This window comes from Odocoileus virginianus, chromosome 18 (genome assembly GCF_023699985.2).
Source record: "Odocoileus virginianus isolate 20LAN1187 ecotype Illinois chromosome 18, Ovbor_1.2, whole genome shotgun sequence".
Taxonomy (NCBI): domain Eukaryota; kingdom Metazoa; phylum Chordata; class Mammalia; order Artiodactyla; family Cervidae; genus Odocoileus; species Odocoileus virginianus.
The window spans coordinates 10,366,654-10,391,672 of NC_069691.1; the positions used below are offsets into that span (position 1 = coordinate 10,366,654).

Here is a 25,019-nt window from a genome sequence, read left to right on the forward strand (position 1 = left end):
TGATGCTGAAGAAACTAAAGTTGAACAGTTCTATGAAGATCTACAAGAGCTTTTAGAACCTACAGCCACCCCCCCCTGCAAAGACGCACTTTTCATGATAGGAGATTGGAATGCAAAAGTAGGCAGTCAAGCAATATCTGGAATAACAGATAAGTTTGGTCTTGGTATACAAAATGAAGCAGGACAAAGGCTAACAGAGTTTTGCCAAGAGAACACTCTAGTCATAGCAAACACCTCTTTCAGTAACACAAGAGATGACTCTACACATGGACATCATCAGATGGTCAATAACAAAATCAGACTGATTATATTCTTTGCAGCCAAAGATGGAGAAGCTCTATAAAGTCAGCAAAATCAAGACCAGGAGCTTACTGTGGCTCAGATCATGAACTCCCTATTGCAAAATTTCAGGCTTAAATTGAAGAAAGTAGGGAAAACCATTAGGTCATTCAGGTATGCCCTAAATAAATTCTCTTATGATTATACAGTGGAGGTGATGAATAAATTCAAGGAATGAGCTCTGATAGATAGTGTCTGAAGAACTATGGATGGACATGCATAACATTGTACATGAGGCAATGACCAAAACCATCCTCAAGCAAAAGAAATGCAAGAAGGCAAAGTGGTTGTCTGAGGTGGCTTTACAAAGAGCTGAGGAAAGAAGAGAAGCAAAAGGCAAGGGAGAAAGGGAAAGACATACCCAAATGAATGCAGAATTTCAGAGAATAGCAAGAAGAGATTAGAAAGCCTTCTTAAATGAACAGTGCAAAGAAGTAGAGAAAAAAAATAGAATGGGAAAGATTAGAGATCTCTTCAAGAAAATTAGAGATAACAAACGAACATTTCATGAAAGGATGGGCTCAATAAAGGACAGAAATGGCAAGGACTTAACATTCCTTAGGTCCTTTGGACAGAAGAGGTTAAAGAGAGATGGCAAGAATACACGGAAGAACTGTACAAAAAAGATATTAATGACCCAATAATCACGATAGTGTGGTCATTCTCCTAGAGTGTGACATCCTGGAATGTGAAGTCAAGTGATCCTTAGGAAGAATTACTACAAACAAGGCTAGTGGAGGTGATTCAATTCCAGCTAAGCTATTTCAAATTCTAAAATATGATGCTATGAAAGTGCTGCACTCAATATGTTCAGCAAATCTGGAAAACTCAGCAGGGCCACAGGACTGGAAAAGGACAGTTTTCATTCCAATCCTAAAAAAGGGCGGTGCCAAAGAACGTACAAACTACCATACAATTGCACTCATTTCACATACTAGTAAGGTTATGCTCAAAATCCTTCAAGCTAGGCTTCAGCAGTACATGAACTGAAAAATTCCAGCAGAGTACATCATGTGAAATATCAGACTGGAAGAATCACAACCTGGAATCAAGACGGCCTAGAGAAATAGCAACAACTTCAGATAAGCAGATGACACTACTCTAACGGCAGTAAGCAGAGAGGGAACTAAAGAGCCTCTTGATGAGGGTGACAGAAGAGAGTGAAAAAGCGGACTTAAAATTCAACATTCAAAAAACTAAGATCATGGCATCTGGTCCCATCACTTCATGGCAAATGGATGGTGAAAAAGTAGAAACAGTGACTGATTTTATTTTCTTGGGCTCCAAAATCAATGTGGATGGTGACTGCAGCCATGAAATTAAAAGATGCTTGCTCCTTGGAAGGAAAGCTATGACAAACCTAGACAGTTTATTAAAAAGTAGAGACATCACTTTGCCGACCAAGGTTCATATAATCAAAGCTATAATTTTTCCAGTAGTCACGTGTGGATGTGAGAGTTGGACCATAAAGAAGGTTGAGTGCTGAAAAATTGATGTCTTCAAATTGTGGCACTGGAGTACACTCTTGAGGTTCCCTTGGATTGCAAGGAGATCAAACTAGTCAATCCCAAAGGAAATCAGTCCTGAATACTCATTGGAAGGACTGATGTTGAAGCTGAAGCTCCGATACTTGGGCCACTTGATGCAAAGAGCCAACTCATTGGAAAAAGCCCTTATGCTGGGAAAGATGGAAGGCCAAAGGAGAAGAGGGTGGCAGAAGATGAGATCATTAGATAGCATCACTGAGTCAATGGACATACATCTGAGCAAACTCCAGGCAGGGAAGCCTGGCAGACTGCAGTCCACAGGGTTGCAAAGAGACATGACTTAGTGACTCAAGAACAACAGCAGGAGGATGAAGCCATATTATGGGATTAGAATTGGAGGTAACACTAATAATTATAGATATACAACCCTCATCACTGTCCACTGAAATAGCGCCTACAACCAAGGATGTCCTTGCTACCAGAATCCTGACTTTTAAGTATCACTCCTCAATAAAAGAAACCATCTACTTGGAGAAATGGATTATTTCTAGGTCTGAGGTAGAGAAAATACAAGGAGAACACTTTGTTGTGCCATTGAGGAGGCCGCCCTAAGCACTAAAAAAGTGATTGTAGTCTTCTCGAAAGGACTCAGGGGCAATGTGAAAAGTTGCCCACTCACCAAACATGGGGCAATGTAAGAATCAAAAAACAAATAATGTCAGTAATGAATCATAACATTTTAAAAGAATTCATGAGCTCATAATGGTATTAAAAGATAAGAGGAGTAAAGAGGGATTGCAGAACTAGACAATCATCATCTAATGATTAATTTAGGCAAGCATCATCAATAGATGACAAAACCTTGGGGGAGAGTTGACAGGAAACAAGGTATTTCACGAGACTCAAACTGTTACATCTCAAATTTCTTATTAATTAGAAAGCTAATTAATTCTCCTTTACAATGGAGAAATCTAGTAGATACCTCAACCAACCAAGGAAAAAAATTTAACATCACTAAAAATGAGACTTCTAACAATCTACCTCTTAATATGAATCACTGAAAATGTATAATCTCATCTGGGTAGTTCTTGTACCAGAAATGTTTAATCCCTCTAAAGTCCTGAAAAACCATCAAACAAACCCAAAGAGTGAGTTATTTTTACAAACTACCAGCCTGGACTCATCACAATCATCAACATGAAAAACCACTCCTCACAACTCTCCCCCCACCTCCCCACCCCACCACCACACCCCCGGTAGGGAGACTCTTCCAAATTAAAGGAGATAAAAAGATGGAACAAATGTCAATGTAGGATTCTAGGTCCTGAATCAAAAGACACAAATCTATTAAAAATATTTTTGTGACCACTGGGGAAGTTTGAATATGGACAGTAAATTGGATAAGACCATTGTTAACTTTCTTAGAAATAAGAATGGTACTTTGGTTATATAGAAAAATACCATTCTTAGGAGAGGCATCCTGAAATATTTAGGGGTGTACTTCTAGTGTCTGGGATGTTTCTTTCAATATTCAGGGAGTAAACTGTGTGTGTGCAAAGAGGCAAAATATTAATTTTGGTTAAATCCAGGTGAACGGAATGTATGTGTTCCTACTATTCTTTTCATGTGTCTATAGATTTCAAATTTATCAAAACAAAACACTGGGGGTGAAAAAATTTGGGGCACAATTAAAAAAAAAATCAAAATGTTAGTTTCCCAAGGGCATAGAGCACAGAGCTCATGCCATAATGACAGACTTCAAGAGGATCCAGTAAGAAGCAGTTGCCATCTAGTCACACTAGGAGCCAAGTGGAAGCCAAGCCAGTGTCTACAGACCACCCACTACCCTAGCCTTGGACACCACATGCTGCCCTTGCTGAGGCGGTGAGCCAACGATCTCTTCTTCAGGCTATCTGGTGAGGGCTTCTCAACAGCTGTCTTCACTCACTCTGCCAAGGAACCTGCATGACAAGGATGCTCACCCATACCCCTGGATTTCTGTTGGGGTGGGGCGACCTCCATTCCCAAACCCCATACTGTTCTGTGGATTCCAGCTACCTCTTAGTACGCACTCTCCCTAGAAGTCACTTCATCCCAAAGGTATTTGACAGGCAGGTGAGGCTCAGTGTTCAGAAAACAAGAATAGGCTAGGGAAGGAAGTGAGCAGAGATGGAAAAGGTCTAGTCTCCCAAGGATTTTTCTCAGCATACTAAAGGAAAGGCTATTATTTTTTTTTAACCCATTAGATTTCAACTAGAAACTACTGCTGGCTGTTATCTTGCAATCATGAATAGAAAGCTTGTTTGAGGATGAAACCACTATTTGGAGAGATCAGAGCAACCCTGAGTGGCAGAATGTACCCTGAGTTACATGAGCCAATAAATTCCCTCCATTTGCCCACTTTACTTTTCCTTCTTCCACTTTGGACTGAATTTTCTGATCACTTTCAACTCAATGTCAATTGAAAGAATATTTCATTTAAAGATGTATTCTCTTGGACAAATAGATCAACTATTAGTTTCCATTTATACCCCCCTTCCTATCAATTCACAAAGATAAGAAAGGCTCTGAAAAGTTCTGCAATTAAGAAAAAAAAACTTTTTAAAGTCTGCTCATATCAGCATGTCCCAAACCACTTGACTTTGGAGATGCCTACGAACAATCCTTAGAAGTAATGTTGCAATGGGAAATAATTTCTGTAATAACTGTGTGAAAATCATTCATTTGCCTGCCAAGAAATCCTGTCATGTATCACCATTTAATTTTAGTATCACTTCAATTTCCATGTTAGGAATTTGAGGTCCAGGTACTCAAACCAAAGATTATAACTCAACGTCAAAATTCTTAAATACACTATTAGATATTACAGAAAGTTAGCTATTTCCTAGCTTGCCTATGACACAATCTTTTTATATTTGTTATCTCCAACAGTTTGAATTATGCCTGATACGTAGGAGGAGCTCAATACATGTTGCTGAATAAATAAAATCATTACCAATTTACTTTTTTTTCTATGGGAATTACATTCCCTGTTGCTTTCTGACATTTTCCCTCCTGTTACATGTTGAATTAATGCTTTTATTGAGCAGTCTGTGGTAACTCCTAGTTCTTAAGTCCTGGGAGGATAGAACTAATTCAATGTTCATTAGTGTGTACCACTAGTTTAATGATTTGCTCACTGCACATTTCTTTTACGTGTCCAGAGTGTATCAGGTTTGATCATTACAGATGTCTTTAATCTTTCATTTTCTTGGGCAAACTTTCACAATCAGAAATATTTCTAGTCCTGCTTTATCTCATCTTTTGTATCAATAAAGAATGGCAAGTTTAACACATTCTTTTCTAAACTGGTACAGTATGAGAAATGATCATATGCTATTGTGCACAGACCTAATAGCATTAATGTCATCCCTCCAAAATAGAATGTGAATTTCCAGGTTGCTAGCACAGATGATTTGGCTCCTCTGCATCTATATATTCCTACACAAGCTAGAAGACTGCTTACTTCTGTAATGTCTTTTATCTGTCATCAACAGCACAGAATGTGAAATAAACTAAAACATGCTGATAAAACAGCAACTATGATGGTAGAATAGACTTGAAACCACATAACATGTAATATAAGGATTTTATTTTTAAGGAACTAAGGATGGTTAACCTTGAGAAGATTCTGGATCACCATGAAAGTCACTTAAACTTTTCATAGAAAGAGAAACATTTCAAAATTTCAAACAAGTAATCTGATCATGTGACATGTGTGCAGTTTTCACTGTCTGTAGTGACCACAGTCATGGGTAAGCTCTTAATATGAGCTACTGTTAATCTGAGCTACTGTTGCATATAGTGGGAGATAAATCCAAGGAGGAATTCTGTTGGCATCACTGTGATTTTTAGCTTGGAAAAAGTTACAGATATAAGACTGATGAAGGTAAGTAACTCTGCTGAATTTATTCTAAACTGGAAATATCTATATAAATTCATTGTGCATTTTACATGTAAAATGCATATTTCCAACTCTGTTCAATAAAAAGGCCTGAAGAATAACCCAATAGTAATGAGAGTCTCAGCATTCATATAGTAGTCTTTCAATATCAATTTTTAAAAAAAGGAGCTAGGGGGTCTTTGGGGAAATGGTTGATTCCATATCTGGAACAGAAAATATACAAGAGTATGGAATCTTGTCAAGACAGAAAAAAAGAATGCTGAAGTCATGTCAAAAGACCTATGAAATAAATTGAATGGTTTCTCACTGACCAAAGATGGGTCAATTTAAGAATAAGATTTATAATTTCAATGAAATAAAATACATCAAATATATTTAAATCCATGAACTTGTAATGAAGCAAGGGGAAAAAAAACTCATTGGTAGCATTCAGTGAATGCTAGAGAAGTAACCTCTTGTAAACATCATTCCTGTAGGGACTGTACCTCACTGTATCAAGTAATGTATAGCAAAGTTTCTGTCTATTCAAGTATTTCTGCCAGTAAGTGAAGAAGAAATCACAGATAGAGAAGATTCAGTTCAGTTCAGTAGCTCAGTCATGTCCGACTCTTTGCGACCCCATGAACCACAGCATGCCAGGCCTCCCTGTCCATCACCAACTCCCAAAGTCCACCCAAACCTACGTCCATTGAGTCAGTGATGTCATCCAATCATCTCATCCTCTGTCGTCCCCTTCTCCTTCTGCCCTCAATCTTTCCCAGCATCAGGGTCTTTTTCAAATGAGTCAGCTTTTCACATCAGGTGGCCAAAGTATTGGAGTTTCAGCTTCAAAATCAGTCCTTCCAATGAACACCCAGGACTGATCTCCTTTAGAATGGACTGGTTGGATCTCCTTGCAGTCCAAGGGACTCTCAAGACTACTTTGCAAATCCCAATGAATAATTAAAGGATCTATACAATGGTGGGCTCCCCTTGTAGTTCAGCTGGTAAAGAATCTGCCTGCAATGCAGGACACCCCGGTTCGGTTCCTGGGTTGGGAAGATCTCCTGGAAAAGGGATAGACTACCCACCCCTCCAGTATTCTCGGGCTTCTCTCATGGCTTAGATGGTAAACTATCCGCCTGCAATGCAGAAGACCTAGGTTCAATCTCTGGGTTGGGAAGATCCTCTGGAGAAGGGCATGGCAACCCACTCCAGTTTGGGCTTCCCTCATAGCTCAGTTGGTAAAGAATCTGCCTGCAATGCAGGATATCCCGGTTTGATTACTGGGTTGGGATCCACTAGAGAAGGGATACTACCCGCTCCAGTATTCTTGGGCTTCCCTTGGGTTTCCCTTGTGGCGAATGGTAAAGAATCCGCCTGCAATGTGGGTGACCTGGGTTGGGAAGATCCCTTGGAGAAGGGAAAAGCTACCCACTGCAGTATTCTGGCCTAGAGAATTCCATAGACTGTACAGTCCACGGGGTCACAAAGAATCAGATATGACTGAGTGACTTTCACTTTCACACAATGGTAGATCCTTTGTAAACCTTTGTAATGGTAATATCACAGAGCGACAAGCAGATAGGCTGTACCTCCTGATACAACATATCTGCATACACATAACAACTAGATAGTAAGTGGTCACACACTTAGCAAAGTAAAAACTGAACTTGAGTCTGATCACGCCTCTAGTTTTTACTGCCTACTAATTTACTGATAATATTGGGACTAGAATGCAGTTAGTAAAATCTAGACCACATGAAGCTCTAAATAACCTAGATTCTTAAACTAAACATTTTCAAAGGAAAAAATAAAGATCTGTAGGATAAAAGAGATTGAAGAGGTATACAACCAATCAACACATGAGACTTATTTGGATCTTGACTCAAATCACAAAGAAAAGATTATGAGCCAATAGGGAAAATTTGAAAATGTACTGGATATTTGATAATATAAAGAAACTATCATTAATTTTTTACATGTGATAATTATATTATGGCTTTCTTGTTAATTTTTTCCTTACAGATACATATTGGGTTGACTAGAATGTTCACTCAGGGTTTTTCTGTAATATCTTACGGAAAAACTGAAACAAACATTTTGACCAACCCAACACTATAATACTCAAGGCTGAAATGAAATGAAATGTGTGATTTGCCTTGAGATAACCAGAGTGAGGGGGCAATAAATGAATACTGGCCTTGAGTTGGTAACTATTTGAAGTTGGTAATGGGAAAGGAGTGTTCGTTCTAGTTTCTCTCTACTTTTGTTTCAAATTTTCAAAAAGTTTCTGTAATATCTGTAGTGAGAGCTGGTGAAACAGAGATCAGATGTAATCCTCAATCCGGAATCTAAACCATCGCGTGTGTGTGGAGTGACAAGGACCCACGTTTCTGATAAACTGCAAGGAGGTGTTTTTGAACTGAACTGTTCATTATGGAAAGAAAGGGCTGCTCAAGCAGAGTATTTTTCTGATAACTGAAAATACACCAGGTGGGGGCTGAGCATGAGCTGAGGGCTTGGTGGTCTACAAGAGAAGGTTTCTTTTTCTTTTTTTAAATATCTTCTTCTTAAAGACCACCTGATTCAAGGTGCTAACTGCAGACATACACAGCGCCGATTCCAGGCACTTGCGTATAGTTCATGGATGTGAAGCAGAAGGGCCTGGGCTATAGAGCGGAGGCAAGAAAGCAAAATGAGAATGGTCAAATGAAACATTTTAGCAGAAGAGGAATGATTTAGGAAAATACGTATACCTGCTATGTTTAACCTACTACTGCTGAATTTGAGTTCACTAAAGCATAAGGATGGTTTCTCTGTCACTAGGTAACAAACCCAGACATTAAGTTTTTAAGACACAATTTAACTAATCTTCAGGAAACCATGCAAAGAGATCATTAGGAGAACACAGTCTTGTTACCTGGGCATAATTTTCTTTTCTTTGCTTCAGACATGCTAATTTAGTATGTCTACTTCAGAACATCTATCCTGGGAGGCTTTTACAAGAGACAAAATTCACGTCACCAGAAAATTGAGAAAAGAAAGCCCTCCAAAGCTACATTTCTCCCAAGCAGTCTTTGAGATTATTCTGTAAATGTTGTACTGATTATCTGAATAGATACCATCCAAATGGAATAGTTTTTTTTTTTCTTAATGTAAGGGAAAAAATTAGATTTCTTATCAGGTTCTTCTCCTTTTAATCAAGGAAAGAATAATTAGTGAATGCATTTTGTACTTTGTCCACATTATCTACCATCAAGAATAGCATTCTTGCATTATGAACCCAATCTGATTCTGACCTATTCAATTAATTAATCAAATCCTATTTCTGGAACTTAAAGCTTTATCCTACTTGCCTCCATATAATTTCACTTCATCTGGTATGGTGCAGTTCTTGGTGCCCATACAATTTGCATACCAGATTATCTGTCACTGGCCTACAATCCCATATGCAAGGCTGAGATAGTCTACAAAGGAATTTTTTTTTTTTACATTTGAGAAACTGGAAAACAAAAACAAAAACACACCAAAGTGCATTCAATAAAAGATAACTATTACTTTCCCTCCCCAGACAATTTAGGCGTTTTCTTCTTTCTTATTCTTCTCATCATTGGATTGCTAAGAATTATTTCTTTTACTCCATTAATTTCCCAGTCAAGCTCACTGCCAACCAAAATTAAGGAAAAAACAGCATTCCAGATGTCGTTGTCTCAGACAACTTTAGAATCTGAATTCTCAACACAGGATATTTGAATATGCACCATCATCTTTCAGGAAGAGACAGCTCAGTTCTGTGAATCTGGAAAATGAAGATGTCTAAATGACCAACTCTCTTCTCATTTTTTATCTATAAATATTTATGAAGTACTTACTAAGAGAACCCTACTTATTGGCAGAGAAATGTATAAAAAATAAGCCAAAAAATGTGTCTTGATCACTAGAACTAATCCCAATACAGGGTGAGAAGTAAATAAGAAATGAGGAATTCAGAGAAACTTTGATAAAGGAACTTGAATCAAAATGTTAAGAAGACAACGACAGATTAAGTGAGCTCGAGGGTCAATCCTATCTGCTCTCCAACAGAAAATGAGTACTAATTAAAGAAAAATCTTACTAAAATCTTGATAAAAACAACTCTGTTTCTGTTAACAGACCTTCATCATGTTAGAGTCAGGGCCAAAGGACCAGACTATGGACATACTTTTACTCTTTGTAAGTAAAGCTGAGAAGATGAACTACCAGTATGGAATAAGTTATATTTTGCTAGAGGAAATTAATAAAGGTTGTAATAATTTGTCCCCGGCAAGAATAAATATTATCCGAAGTGATTTTTTATTGGCTTCTTCTAAAAGTACTTTGACTAGTTAATTAGGTTAACTTAATGCCTCTAATGTATTTCCTGGCGGCTCAGACAGTAAAGAATCTTTCTGCAATGCAGGAGACCCAGGTTTGATCCCTGGATAGGGAAGATCCCCTGGAGAAGGGAATGGCTACCCACTCTAGAATTCTTGCCTGGGGAATTCCATGGACAGAGGAGGCTGGTGGGCTACAGTCCATGGGGTCACAAAGAGTCAGACACGATTGAGTGCCTAACACTAATACCTTTAATATACTGACTTCCACCACAACCATCTCATGGTCGGTTTGTCTAGTCAGTTGAGGGTAGTCCACTGAGGGTACCAATAGCAGAACTGTAATTGGAACTTGCTAATTAGCTCATGATAATAATGATGACTTAATGTGATTTCATTATCCTTCATGATGGGTTTTTCAGGCTGTAAAACAAATATGGACTTAGGATTCAAGTTTGTTTTTTCTTGGAATTATCACTTATGAGCATTTTTCTTTGGTGTTAATTTATCCATTCAGTGAAGACAAAGTTCTAATAAAGGAGGAGCATAATTCCAACTCGGTCATTCACGTGTTTGGCTCCCCAGATACTCTCGGTGGGCATCTGGGAATTTGGGTTTGGGGAGAGTTTTCACCACTCCTTCATAAAACTGTCTCACTGGGTCTAAGCTGGTTACACAAACAATATGGTTGTGCTGAATGCCTCTGAGAGAATGGAATTTGGGTACATAGAAGGCCCTGGGTACCGACACGACCAACTCCCAGTAAAAACCCTGAGCACCAAGTCCCTCACGCGCTCCCTGGCAGCCGACATGTCACACATGGCACAACTCATGCTGGAGGAATTAAGTGCTTTCCCTGTAACTCCACTGAGAGAAGTCTCTTGGAAGCTTTAGCCTGGTTTCCCCTGGACTTTGCCCCATGTGGCTTTTCATTTTGCTGATTTCACATTATATACTTTCACTGAAATAAATCATAGCTGTATGACTCTTTGCCAAATTATGTGACTCCTCCCAGTGAATCGCCAAATCTGGGGGTGGTCTCAGGGACCCCAACAAGGGGACACGCTGAGATTGAAGCAGTAATGAAACAAAATCATGGGATACAGCAGTCAGGAACAGGGTAGGTCTAAGCTGGAAATCCAGATGTAGTGGTATACGTCTCCCTAAGATTCAATCTCTAGTTCAACTTGCCGTGTGGACCAGGGGAGGTTCAATCGGGAATGACCTCAAGAAAGCATCTAGTCTAGATTCCTCATTTGTTCAGATGAGCTAATGGTGAGAGAGCTAAAATACCTTTCCACAGGACACAGAGCTAGTCGGAAGCAAAACATCAGTGCACCAAAACCACATCTCAACCCCCAGTAGTTCTTACCAGGAAATCATTTGCTGCCTGGCTGGAGTCTGTCCTTTCTCAGAAGGCCTCCTGCTTGCGTCAAGATGGGCCACATGGCTGCAGATTTACACCATGTTGCATTTTCAATTAAAACAGCTAAATGGGGTGCCATAAAAGGATGATCTCCAAGCTGCCAGGACAATAATGCCACAAACCCCACCAGATTTTATTAGAGTCAAATGACAGTATAAGTCATTAGGAAAATGTGTGCCAACCACAGAAACAGCAATGCCTCACACTCTTGGAGAACTGAATACCATCCAGTTGGCTGAGAACGAACCATGTGGCTTACAATCATTTTTCACAATTACTATCCTAGCTAGTTCATAGTTTCTGGCAGATATGCCTCACACGCACAGCCGAACTCAGTTAATTTTCACTCTGCTGATCGACAAATATGATTCTTTCCCCTTTAAAAAAAAAAAAAAACAAACCACCCAGAGAGTTTTCATGAAATTTGAGGTTGTGCATCAAAAAGTGAGCCCATTTGTTAAATCCTGGCTTTAAAAATGCATATTAAGTAGGCCACCCAATATTCATCACAAGAAATTATGTGTTAAGGATGCCAGTCATACTCAGCTACTCCAGTCTGAGAGTCAAATAGCAAGATTTCACAGGGCCTTCTTTACTTTTCCCTTTGGAATTGAGCTTGCCTTCTATAAGGCAGGAAAAAAAAATTTTTTTTTTTAAATACTTCACTATGGGCTTCTTCAAAATCAGTATTAGTTCTTAACAGTTAGACAAGAAATACTGTACAATGCTATAACATGTTCCTAAGGAAATAAAATATTTACATGACTAAAGGAATAAAAGAGCTATTTGGCTAAACTTACAGCTTCCTCCAAGTTTCACTTCCAAGTTGCCTTCTTGGGACTCGTTGTCAATAGCCTGAGTACAAATTTCATGTATAAATGCTTTAGGATGATTTCAGAAAATATAAAATCTACTATAAATTGAATAATCCCTCCCATAAAGAGAACCATTCTGCCAACAAAGGAGAATTCCCATCTCCTCCTGTATTTCAAATGCAGCATCTGCCATAACTCTGTAAGGGATCAACAGACACTATAAGTCATGTCACAAGGGGCTTCAACTGCATAGATAACATTCTGTTCTTTAGATTGGGGGTGGGTGGACTGGCATTTATGATTCTCTTTCAAATTGCTGTATGTCTTAAATATTTTGTAATAAAAAATATTTAACTCCCTGAATTTGCTCAATTGGCATTCCCAGATCCTTGAAGGGGCATCGTACTTAGCCATGCTATTTCTAGAATCAAAGTGAATTTTCTTCAGGGGATCAAAATGGCCCATTATACCAGCTCTGTACGTTAAAAACATTTCTATTACACCAAGTTCATGAAGACTTGGCCAGATTTTCACAATCTTTCCCATCAGATACCCTTTGTCTGTGGAACATCTTGAAAGACTGTTTTAGGCAAGGGCACTTTTCAGTCAGTGCCAGTAAAGTGAAAATATCTTTTTATATTAAAGCTGTCGACTCCCCAGACAGAAAATTTTGTAAGAAAAATGTGTAAGATCAAGAGAAACAAGCTACATTGATTAAGGGCACTTTAAAGTGTCTCTAAGTTTTTTGAAAGCTCTTCTTCCTCCAACTGATAATGGGGAGGTGGAGGCCAGTTGTGTTCACATAAACCCCGTGGTGAAAATATGCTAGAGCAAGGAGACCTCTAAGTGGTCCTGAGAGTCAAATAACATCAGCATCAATTGGGAACTTGTTCAGTTCAGTTGCTCAGCCATGTCCAACTCTTTGTGACCCCATGGACTGCAGCATGCCAGGCTTCCTTGTCCATCACCAACTCCAACTCACTATTCAAACTCATGTCCATTGAGTTCAGTGATGCCATCCAACCATCTTGTCCTTTGTTGTCCCCTTTTCCTCCTGCCTTCAATCTTTCCCAACATCAGGGTCTTTTCCAATGAGTCAGTTCTTCATATCACATGGCCAAAGTACTGGAGTTTCAGCTTCAGCATCAGTTCCTCCAATGAACATTCAGGGCTGATTTCCTTTAGGACTGACTAGTTGGATCTCCTTGCAGTCCAAGGGACTCTCAAGAGTCTTCTCCAACATCACAGTTCAAAAGCATCAATTCTTTGGTGCTCAGCTTTCTTTATAGCCCAACTCTCATATCCATACATGACTACTGGAAAATAGCTTTGACTAGACGGACCTTTGTTGGTAAAGTAATGTCTCTGCTTTTTAATACACTGTCTAGGTTGGTCATAGCATTTCTTCCAAGGAGCAAGCGTATTTTAATTTCATAGCTGCAATTACCATCTGCAGTGATTTTGGAGCCCAAGAAAACAAAGTCTCTCATTGTTTCCACTGTTTCCCCATCTATTTGCCATGAAATGATGGGACTGGATGTCATGATCTTAGTTTTCTGAATGTTCAGTTTTAAGCCAACTTTTTCACTTTCTTTCACTTTCACCAAGAGGCTCTTTAGTTCTTCTTTGCTTTCTGCCATAAGAGCAGTGTCATCTGCATATCTGAGGTCATTGATATTTCTCCCAGCAATTTTGATTCCAGCTTGTGTTTCACCCAGCTTGGCATTCTGCATGATGTACTCTGCAAATAAGTTAAATAGGCAGGGTGACAATATACAGCCTTGATGTACTCCTTTCCCGATTTGGAACAAGTCTGTTGCTCCATGTCCAGTTCTAACTGTTGCTTCTTGACCTGCATACAGATTTCTCAGGAGGCAGGTAAGGTGGTCTGGTATTCCCATTTCTTGAAGAATTTTCCACAGTTTGTTGTGACTCACACAGTCAAAGGCTTTGGCATAGTCAATAGAGCTGAGTTCGATGTTTTTCTGGAACTCTCTTACTTTTTCAATGATCTAGCAGATGTTGGCAATTTGATCTCTGGTTCCTCTGGCTTTTCTAAATCCAGCTTGAACATCTGGAAATTCATAGTTCATGTACTGTTGAAGTCTGGCTTGGAGAGTTTTGAGAGTTAGTTTGCTAGTGTGTGAGATGAGTGCAATTGTGCGGTAGTTTAAACATTCTTTGGCATTGCCTTTCTTTGGGATTGGAATGAAAACTGACCTTTTCCAGTCCTGTGGTCATTGCTGAGTTTTCCAAATTTGCTGGCATATTGAGTGCAGCACTTTCACAGCATCATCTTTTAGGATTTCAGTTCAGTTCAGTTGCTCACTCGTGTCCGACTCTTTGTGACCCCATGAACCAAAGTAAGCCAGGCCTCCCTATCCATCACCAACTGCTGGTGTCTATCCAAACCCATGTCCATTGAGTCAGTGATGCCATCCAGTCATCTCACCCTCTGTCGTCCCCTTCTCCTCCTACCCTCAATCGTCCCCAGCATCAAGGTCTTCTCAAATGAGTCAGCTCGTCACATTAGGTGGCCAAAGTACTGGAGTTTCAGCTTTAACATCAGTCCTTCCAATGAACACCCAGGAATGATTTCCCTCAGGATGGACTGGTTGGATCTCCTTGCAGTCCAAGGGACTCTCAAGAGTCTTCTCCAACACCACAGTTCAAAAAACATCAATTTTTTGGCACTCAGCTTTCTTTATAGTCCAACTGCCACATCCATATATGACTACTGGAAAAACCATAGCCTTGACTAGACAGACCTTTGTTGACAAAGTAATGTCTCTGCTTTATAGCTCAACTGAAATTCCACCACCTGCACTAGCTTGTTAGCAATGCAAATTCCCAAATTTCCACTGGGGGGCATGAGAGGGGTGGGCAGTAATCCTTCCAGGTGATTTGTGATGCCATTAGTATGAAGTCCAGTGACGCAACAGTTGGAAGTCTAGCCTCTGGAGTCAGAGTGACTGGGTTTGAATAACAGCATCTGCCGACTGGTAAATATGTGACTCTGGACGAGTTACTTGTCTCTTCTGTAATTTCTTCAGTGTAAAATGAAGACAATGCATGTGTGTGTGCTAAGTCACTTCAGTTATGTCTGACTCTATGCAACCCTGTGGACTGTAGCCTGCCAGGCTCCTCTGTCCATGGAATTCTCCAGCCAAGAATACTGGAGTAGGTTTTCATGCCCTCCTCCAAGGGATTTTCCTGACCCAGGGATCAAACCCACATCTCTTGCATTACCTGCATTGGCAGGCAGGTTATCTACCTCTTGCGCCACCTGGGAAGCCCTAAAATGAAGACAATAATAGGTCCCAACTCAATGGAATACTGGCAGTAAGATAATACACATGAAAGTTTGGGAAAATGTTTGACACAGAAGATTATTTTCTAAACTATGAAGATGATCATTGATATCTAGTTTTCTCATCTATTTCATTAGCATTCATTGAGCATTTATCACAGATGTGGGCAGTGAATAAGTAACTCAGGATTCCTGGCTGCCTGCTAGACTTACCAGGGGATTCTTATGAAATCTTGCTGCCTGAGCCCTCCTCTATACCAAAAATAACAATCTCTTATAGGGGGACCCAAGCTTGGGCATCCGTTACTACTCGGGACATTTTAACAGGAGAAGCAAATCTATAAGGAAAAATTGGAACCCAAAGCCCACGGAGCTGGGTGTATGCACATGATCCCAGAGACACTTTCAGGGCAGAATTGTTGGCCCAGCAAACTCATTGGCACTTATATATTCCTCTTCTGCTTTACTGATCTTCGAAGTACAGATCATGTTTTCCTAAATCGTCAGCACTTGCCACCAGGCTCACAAAGAGGAGATGCTGGAGTCTGTCGATGCAATGAGAAGCGAGTTCTGTTTCTAGGACTGGAGCCTGCCAGCTCCTGGAAGCCCGAGCACAGAGTTTCAGGTCAGAGGAGTTATTAGCCCGCCATCGTCTCCATAACAAACTCGTGTAAATGCACCCTTCCCTGAATATACTGCCCAGGCCTCAAGGCTGGACATAGTGGTTTCACAAACCAGTTTCCAAGGGGAGGAGCGACAGGGGCAAGGCTTTTAAATTAATTAAAAGAGACACTCAGGCACACTTCATGCCATTCTTTAATCTCTGTTCTCCTGTGATAAATATAGACTGACAGGACCAGGCCTAGGCTAACGAGCTGAAGGCAGGACCCTATGGAGGTTCGCCAAGTAACCCTCAAAAAACACTGCAGCAGGGCCCAGTGCTCAGAAAAAGGAAGGAGGAATCCAGCACTGAATCTCAACAGTGTCAGTGATATGTCACTGAGTGCTCTGAAGGATGTCAGCGGCACATATGATCATACCCTTCTTCAGCTGCTGCTAAGTCGCTTCAGTTGTATCCGACCCTGTGTGACCCCATAGATGGCAGCCCACCAAGCTCCGCCATCCCTGGGATTCTCCAGGCAAGAACACTGGAGTGGGTTGCCATTTCCTTCTCCAATGCATGCATGCATGCTAAGTCGCTTCAGTTGTGTCCGGCTCTGTGCAACCCTATGGACAGCAGCCCACCAGGCTCCACAGTCCCTGGGATTCTCCAGGCAAGAATACTGGAGTGGGTTGCCATTTCCTTTTCCAACTAGTAGCAATGAAAACAGATAAAAATAAGATAGCATGTACTGTAATTCAAAAGAACAACAACAACAATTATAATTTATTTTAAAGAGTTTTCCACTGCCAGGCACTGTGCTAAAGACATCCCATGTAGTATTTCATTTAATTATGGTAACCAGCTTCCTAACCATTCTCACCTCCTAGTACACACACCCTTAAGTAGACCCCTCAAACACTGAATTAGAGTTCAAACATGTGGTCAACAGAAAATTACAGAAGTGACTTCTAAGATTAGATCATAAAAGACATCACCACCTCTGACATGACCTCTTAAATCATTTGCCCTGGGGGAGGATAGAGCCATGTCAAGGGGCCACTGAAGCAGCCCTCCAGTGAGGCCCAGGTGGAGAAGAACCAGACACATGACCTTGTCAGTGGATCCTCCAACTCCAGTCACAACTTTGAGTCTTCCAACTGAAGCCCCAGACATCACTGAACAGAGAAGTCATCAGCACTGGGCCCTCTCTGCATGCCTGACCCACAGAAATCAGGAGATCTCTGTCTTAAAAACTAAGTTCTGTGATTTGTTGTACAGCAGTCACTAACTCTTACCTAAGAGATAGATACTCTTATTTTCTAGCTGACAAGGGTTTAAGTGATTCAATCATGGGCATATAAGTGAAGTAATGGGGAACTGAATCCATGTTTGCAGACTTGAAGTTCTGACTCCAATTCTGTCACTACTACTGACATAAACATAGGTGTATAACCGATTTCTCATTGCTTTCATTAAGGAAAAAGTATGTATTTAATAGGAAGCTTTCAAGTGCTTTGGCTGCTCCCAAGACACTTTTGCCCATCCTACATGGCACCCATGATTCTTCCTTGAACCTCAGTCATTTCTCCATGGACAGATTAGAAGTTCCTGGAAGGCTGGAGTAACATCTTGCCTACAGGTGTTTATGAACAGTAGAAGGGTGGGGATAGGATGCCATGTTCATCCTGTGGACTCCCGTCAACCTGCCTGGCTTGCTCTGTTTCATCACTTTCAGGTTGGATGATCTTAGGTAAATGATCTAAATTTTATGAGCTTCGGATTCCTAACTCTTATAACACAGGGCCAATATTAAACACACATCTCTGTTTAAACTACATTTAAAAAATATTAGAATAAACTGTAAGCACCTTGCTTGGCATGTGGTAAGTGCTCAATGAATGTGATCTATTTGAATTATTACAATCAAGTATGTGTTGAAAAACATCCAGTATTTTAAAGAGCCAAACAAAAGCTCTTCCCTCTTAACCTTTCCTCACATCAAAAAGAGAATTTCTGAAGAAATGGCAGAGGTTCTTGGGTGTAAGGAGATCTTCCCCTATACACACTGAAGTCTTTGGAGTCACCTTGACCATGGCTCCTGCAATACCCCAACCTGCCCTGCTGGAGTGATGAGACGGTCGGGGAGAGCTGCTGTCCATTTGCACTGTCCAGAGGGACATGTGCAGATAGCAATGTGGTTCTTTCTTGCAAAAAAGAAAGGCAAGTTAAAGAAGATCTCACTGCCCCTGGACCTTAAGAAGAGAGGTGTAAGGGGATGTTGCGTCCATTCTACTTCTTAATCCTATCACATCCTCATCATCTTGTCAGCATAGACAAGTGCTCCTGAGCTCCCGCTAACACTCCCTCTAATGCCTTCCCTCATGGTTCATTCTTTCTTGGTCTTGGAGCTAATAAGCTAGCAAGCGTCTCACTGTCCCCTCATTGTTGTTGTTTAGTCACTAAGTCATGTCTGACTCTTTGCGACCCCGTGGATTGTAGCATGCCAGCCTCCCCGGTCCTCCACTATCTCCCAGAGTTTGCTCAAACTCACATCTATTGAGTCGGTAACGCTATCTAACCATCTCATCTTCTGCCGCCCCCTTCTCGTTTTGCCTTCAGTCTTTCCCAGCATCAGGGTTCCCTCAGGTGATTTCTACTCAAACGCTTTTTGAGTCTCATCTCCCTTTGAACTTTGCTTTAGGGCTCCTTTATTTCCCCTTATGCATGAAAGAGTTTTCTGTGTAAAACTCTGGTTGGGGTCCAGAATCTTTCCATAACCTTCCACTTCTGGAAGACTAAGAGGAGGGAGACTGGGAGAAGCACCAGCCACAGTCACCCATCTCCGAATGAACAGATTCCTAGTGTAGCTAGGTGCTAGGCGACATTCTAGATGGGAGGATACAAGTGACCCCCCCACACAAATAACAGAGGAGATTTAAAAATACAATAAAAACTATAAAACAAAGCGCCAAGGGAAGGATGTCAGGAGCGGCAGAGACAACAGGCCCAGGAGAGCAGAGGAAGGAGAGACAGTGATGGACAAGGATATGGGAGACATGAAACAGTTAGCCTCAGGTGTGGGCTCTGAGGGATGGAGAATTCTGACCTGAGGAGGCGGGACAGGATAGAAGGCCACCCTGGGAAGAAGGAATGAAATGCAAGGAGGCAGAAAAGCATGAGACATGTATTTGGAATGCAGTGGATGTATAGTGAAGCAGGGTCAGGGACTGCAAAAAACAAGGTAGACTGGGGGGAATAATTCTGGCAATAATTTACAATAAAGATTTTCCTAAAAACTTAAAAAAAGAAAAGTTAAGGTCTTCTTGCAGATTATAGAGCAAATTGATAACATATTAATTTCATGATAAAGTATCACATTCTAGTAAATTTTTCAGGGATCACAAACATAAAAGCCTAAGGCTAGAGAAGTAAACTTTCAAAGGATGCAACATCAAGTGAATTTCTAGATCATTCTTCCCAACACATTAAGTTTCCCTTGCGGAAAGTTTTTGCTTGAACCACTGTGTGCATGCTCAGTCACATACGATTCTTTGAGACATTTTGGACTGTAGTCCACCAGGTAGATTCCTCTGTCCATGGGATTTTTCAGGCAAGAATACTGAAGTGGGCTTGAACCACTGAACTAGCTACAAGTCAAACACTTTTCAACTATTTTTTTCCCTAGTCTAGTTTTTAAAAAATTGTTACCCAACGTGAGAAGGTACATTTAGGTAACTCAAGTTAGGAATCTGTTACCTACCAGCAGAGTCATTTCGGTGATTTCCAAGAGCCAGTATCCAGTAACCAGACTGGTTTTAGGGTAGAGTTGATGTGTACCAGAGGTGAACACAACTATTGGTAAGTCTCAGGGTGTCTGCCCTTTATATTATTTTCCCATCTTCTGACCCAAACTTACAAAGCTACTACACAGAGGAAGATCTCGAATTGAAACACCTTCAGGATCAGAATTTCCCTCTTTCTCCTTAGAACCAGAGAGTTAACTTCAAAAAAGATCCAGAAAATAGCATGGGCCATTAACCCCCCTCCAATGGTGGGTCCTGAAACAGGAAAAAGTCCCTGCTCACTGTTTCTGTCTTGCTGGTCCCAACATCGCTGAACAACACACAACAGGATGCCACAGGCCCTGGCCAGCCGAACTCACCATATACCACATGCTTGGCCACTTGGGGTCATTGAAGTAGGTGGACTGGGTGCGGCTGAAGTCATAATCCCTCTTGCTCCGTTTTTTTACCACTTGCTGTTGGATCCACTCCACCTGCCAAGAAGGACACTTGGTGAGTGTTCAAGTTCCATCCAGGTTAGCACAACATCAATGACAGTCTGAGACAGTTCCCATCCTGTGTCAGTCACAGGTTTCATTCTGGAGACTAGAATCTAAGTCCAGGAGCTTCAAGAGTCCCTAGAAAACCTGGTTCTATTTTTAAGGCAGGTAGGTTTTGCATTCTTTTATGAAAGATCATTCGTATTTCTCAACAATGTGCCAACCCCTTAAAGCTTTTTCAGAAAGCACATATAACTCCCAATTTATTTTAAATCGATAGTGTTAGTTTTAAAAACTAATTTACTCATCCTGACCTTATACTAAGGGCTGGCAAACTTCTCTGAAGATCCAGATGATAAATATCTTCAGCTCTGCAGGTCATACAATCTCTGCTATAACTACACATTCTGCCATTGTAGCACCATAGACAGTAAACAAATAAATAGGTGTAACTATGTTAAAAGACGCTTACTCCTTGGAAGGAAAGTTATGACCAACCTAGACAGCATATTAAAAAGCAGAGACATTACTTTGCCAACAAAGGTCCGTCTCATCAAGGCTATGGTTTTTCCAGTGGCAATGTATGGATGTGAGAGTTGGGCTATAAAGAAAACTGAGCACAGAAGAATTGATGCTTTTGAACTGTGGTGTTGGTAAAGGCTCTTGAGAGTCCCTTAGACTGCAAGGAGATCCAACCAGCCCATCCTAAAGGAGATCAGTCCTGGGTGTTCATTGGAAGGACTGATGTTGAAGCTGAAACTCCATTATTTTGGCCACCTGATGCGAAGACCTGACTCATTTGAAAAGACCCTGATGCTGGGAAAGATTGAGGGCAGGAGGAGAAGAGGACGACAGAGGATGAGATGGTTGGATGGCCTCACTGACTCAATGGACATGGGTTTGGGTGGACTCTGGGAGTCAGTGATGGACAGAGATGCTTGGCGTGCTGCAGTTCTTGGGGTTGCAAAGAGTCGGACATGACTGAGTGACTGAACTGAACTGATGTTCCAATAAAACATTTAATAAAAACACATGGGAGGCTGTATTTGGCCCACAGGCCAAATTTTATATAAAAATTTTCAATGTTCTAAGATTACACATCAAACTATCCAGGGATCAAATGCTCTAGGATCACAAATTTTTTAAAAATGGCTATCCACAACAGAGCGGTGGGAAAAGCACTATTTGGGTAATCAGAAAATCAAAGCCCTACTAGACCTGTTTCTGGCATAAAATGGGAATAGTCATTCAATTTCCTGAGCCATAGGTTCCCTGCCAGCTCCAAAATTCAAAACCTCTACATCTGAGAAGGTCTTAACATTTAGCCTCAACTTATGTTTAAACATAAGGGAACTTCTGAGTTTGATACAGATTTGTAATCTAAATGATATGGGTATGAATGGGGGTATTTTTAAAAACAGGAAATCATTATGGCAACATAAAAATAAGCAGGTTTCATTTTGAACAGAGCATCTCAAATGTAATATCAGCTCAGGTGGCATTCTACAATTTGTTCCTAAATTCTCTTTTGTTGATTTCTTCTTTCCATAGCTAATTTAGTCATATTATTCTAAAATGCTCCCTTCCACCGTTTATCTGTATTCTCCATAAAGGGATTAAAAACAGAGCGACGGAGATGCTATTGTCCACTACTGTGATTCTATACCCATACCATTCAAAAATGACTTCAAAACCTCTCCTTCCTGTTTCAAAGATTACTGGAGGAGAAGAAATATTAAAGGAGCAATGAATAAGCTCAAAATGCATGGCTATAAACAAGGTTTGTTGTTGTTGTTTAGTTGTTAAGTCATGTCCAACTGTTTTGTGACCCTATGGACTATAGCCCAACAGGCTCTGTCCATGGGATTTTCCAGGCAAGAACACTAGACTTGGTTGCCATTTCCTCCTCCAGGGGATCTTCCCAACCCAGGGATACTAGGGCCAAAAGCCTAACTAATAAATTTCTACGATTCTCATATTGGAAAGTATTATTGAACAAATTATCAGAGGGCTTCCCTGGGGGCTCCATGGTAAAGAATCCACCTGTTAATGCAGGAGGCACAGGAGATGTGGGTTCAATCTCTGGGTTGGGAAGATACCCTGGAGAAGAAAATAGTAACCTACTCCATCATTCTTGCCTGAAAAACTTCATGAAAAGAGAAGCCTGGCAGGCTACAGTCCACTGGGTTGCAAAGGGTCAGACGTGCCTTAGTGAATGAACAACAATTTGGTGTGCAAGATGAATTTAAATAGTGAATTCTTAGTTATATCACTAACAAGGAAAACAGAATCACATAGCCTCCCAAGTAAATATAAGATCTATTTATGATTAGGATCAACAGCTCAACATCATATAAGTGCCTTCTTTGATAGGTTATTTAAGCAAAATTATGAATACAAAGTCAATAAATGAAAATAATATTCTGGAAAATGGAAGTTTTCTCTTACTTTTTAAATTAATCTAGACCAAGTGACTCTCTGGCACTGAATCATTCTACATCACTGACACACACAGACACGTGTGTATACACTAAATAAAAGACAGGTTGTGTCAGTTGCTCAGTCGTGTATGATTCTTTGCAACCCCTTGAGCTATAGCACAGTAGGCTCCTCTGTCCCTGGAACTTTTCCAGGCAAGAATACTGGAGTAGATTGCTGTTCTCTTCTCCTGGGGTCTTCCGGACCCAGGGATCGAACCTGGGTCTCCTGTGTTGCAGATTCTCTACAATCTGAGTCACTAGGAAAGCCTAAATAAAAGGTATTACAAATTATTCCTTTAAACTATTGAACAATAGTTCCAAGGCAAGCTAAGGGATTTTGTTTTTGCTTTATTTCAAGAGACCACATTGAAACTAATGTGTCATTAAAAATGTGTATACTTTTTTTTAATGAAGAGACTGATTTCCAAAGTGACCATGTTTCTAAAAACACAGAACAAAATCAACTTCCTTCTTAAAGTAGAGCAGCAAGCATGGGCATGCATGTATTTGTCTATTTCAAGGAAACATTTTAATCTATTTCAGACAATCTAAGAAATGAGTTTCTTTCACTCATTTATTCATTCAATACGCAGTAAGTGCCTACTCAATACCAGACATTGGGCTGGGAATACAAAGATGACTAAGAATAATCTTTGCCTCTGAAGGACTTAATTTTACCAAAGAATATTTAGCAAGTATTCTACAGTTCTTTACTTCATAAAAATGTTGTCATCTTCATAAATGACATCTGATGCAGGATCTATCACTATACTAAATAGATCATTCATGAAAATTTTGACTATGCAAATTATATTTATAATTCTTATAGTACTGTCTATAAGATTTACCCCAACAAGATTGAACTAGTTCATATTTGAACACTTGGTAAGATCCATTTGGACAGAATGGTTTTCAAACTAACCCTATATTGGTGGTGGTCTTTCCTAAGAGAGCCTCCATAAATTCTGAATGTCTATGTATTTACAAATCAGACATTAAACCTCATGTGGACCCAATAATGAAATGACTCAGGCTCAGGACAAGTCTATAGCAGGGTAGGGGTGAATAGCTGTCTTTACAATGACACTGTAAGTATGTATTTCTCCTTATGTATACACACACAGAGAAATGGATAAATAGGATAAGTATGTGAGAAAAGTGACAGTCATTTTTCTAGATGAACTATAGGTACAAAAATAGAACAAAATATCTCACCAAGCACCATCTCTTCTGTAATTTTACCGAACAAAAATGCTTAGTTACAGGACTCAGTGGCTAGAAGGTAATACAGCAAGTTGGCATCTACATTTGACTATAAGTCATTCTGCCTGATCACAGGGCTGCAAAACTCGAGAAAAGCACAGTTGGGTTTTTTTTTTAGTGTCAAATACCATGTATTTTGCTTTGGTGCTTTATGAGTCCTGAGCCCTACATTTTTGGGAAAGCGGGAAAAGCACCTCTTGGGGCAGAAGATTTCTATGACTGGAAAGACCATATTTATATTTTTAAACCATTATCCATATGTCTGTCCTTGAGACCTTTAAAAAAAAAACCAACTCAGACGTAATGTGTTATACAGGTTTCACCTCTTGACACAAAGCCCAATGCAAAGAAAAGCCACTTAGAAATTTATTTTCATAAAACTACGTCCAGCCCAGGGAAGAAGGAAAACAGTGTGCTTTCCCTCATTGGTTTAACTTCTAAATGTTCTATTTCCTATATATTATGAATCTACATTAAAGTCAGAGTTAAAAAAAAACTTCAGTCTTGGGAAATCAGTCTCAGTTCAGTCACTCAGTCATGTCTGACTCTTTGCGACCCCATGAATCGCAGCACGCCAGGCCTCCCTGTCCATCACCAACTCCCAGAGTTTACTCAAACTCATGTCCATTAAGTCAGTGATGCCATCCAGCCATCTCATCCTCTGTCGGCCCCTTCTCCTCCTGCCCCCAATCCCTCCCAGCATCAGGGTCTTTTCCAATGAGTCAGCTCGGAAATC

The 25,019-nt window shown here is 40.3% G+C and overlaps 1 protein-coding gene across 5 annotated transcripts in view; it reads right to left on the reverse strand.

Moving 5' to 3' along the window:
* Positions 1-25,019, reverse strand: part of PCSK5 (proprotein convertase subtilisin/kexin type 5) — a 492,571-nt gene that overhangs the window by 381,031 nt on the left and 86,521 nt on the right. For all 5 annotated transcript variants that reach the window (XM_070480332.1, XM_070480331.1, XM_070480335.1 and 2 more), the window contains exon 3: positions 20,421-20,534. In XM_070480332.1, coding sequence (XP_070336433.1) covers positions 20,421-20,534 — 114 coding nt within the window. The remainder of the gene's footprint in view (positions 1-20,420; positions 20,535-25,019) is intronic.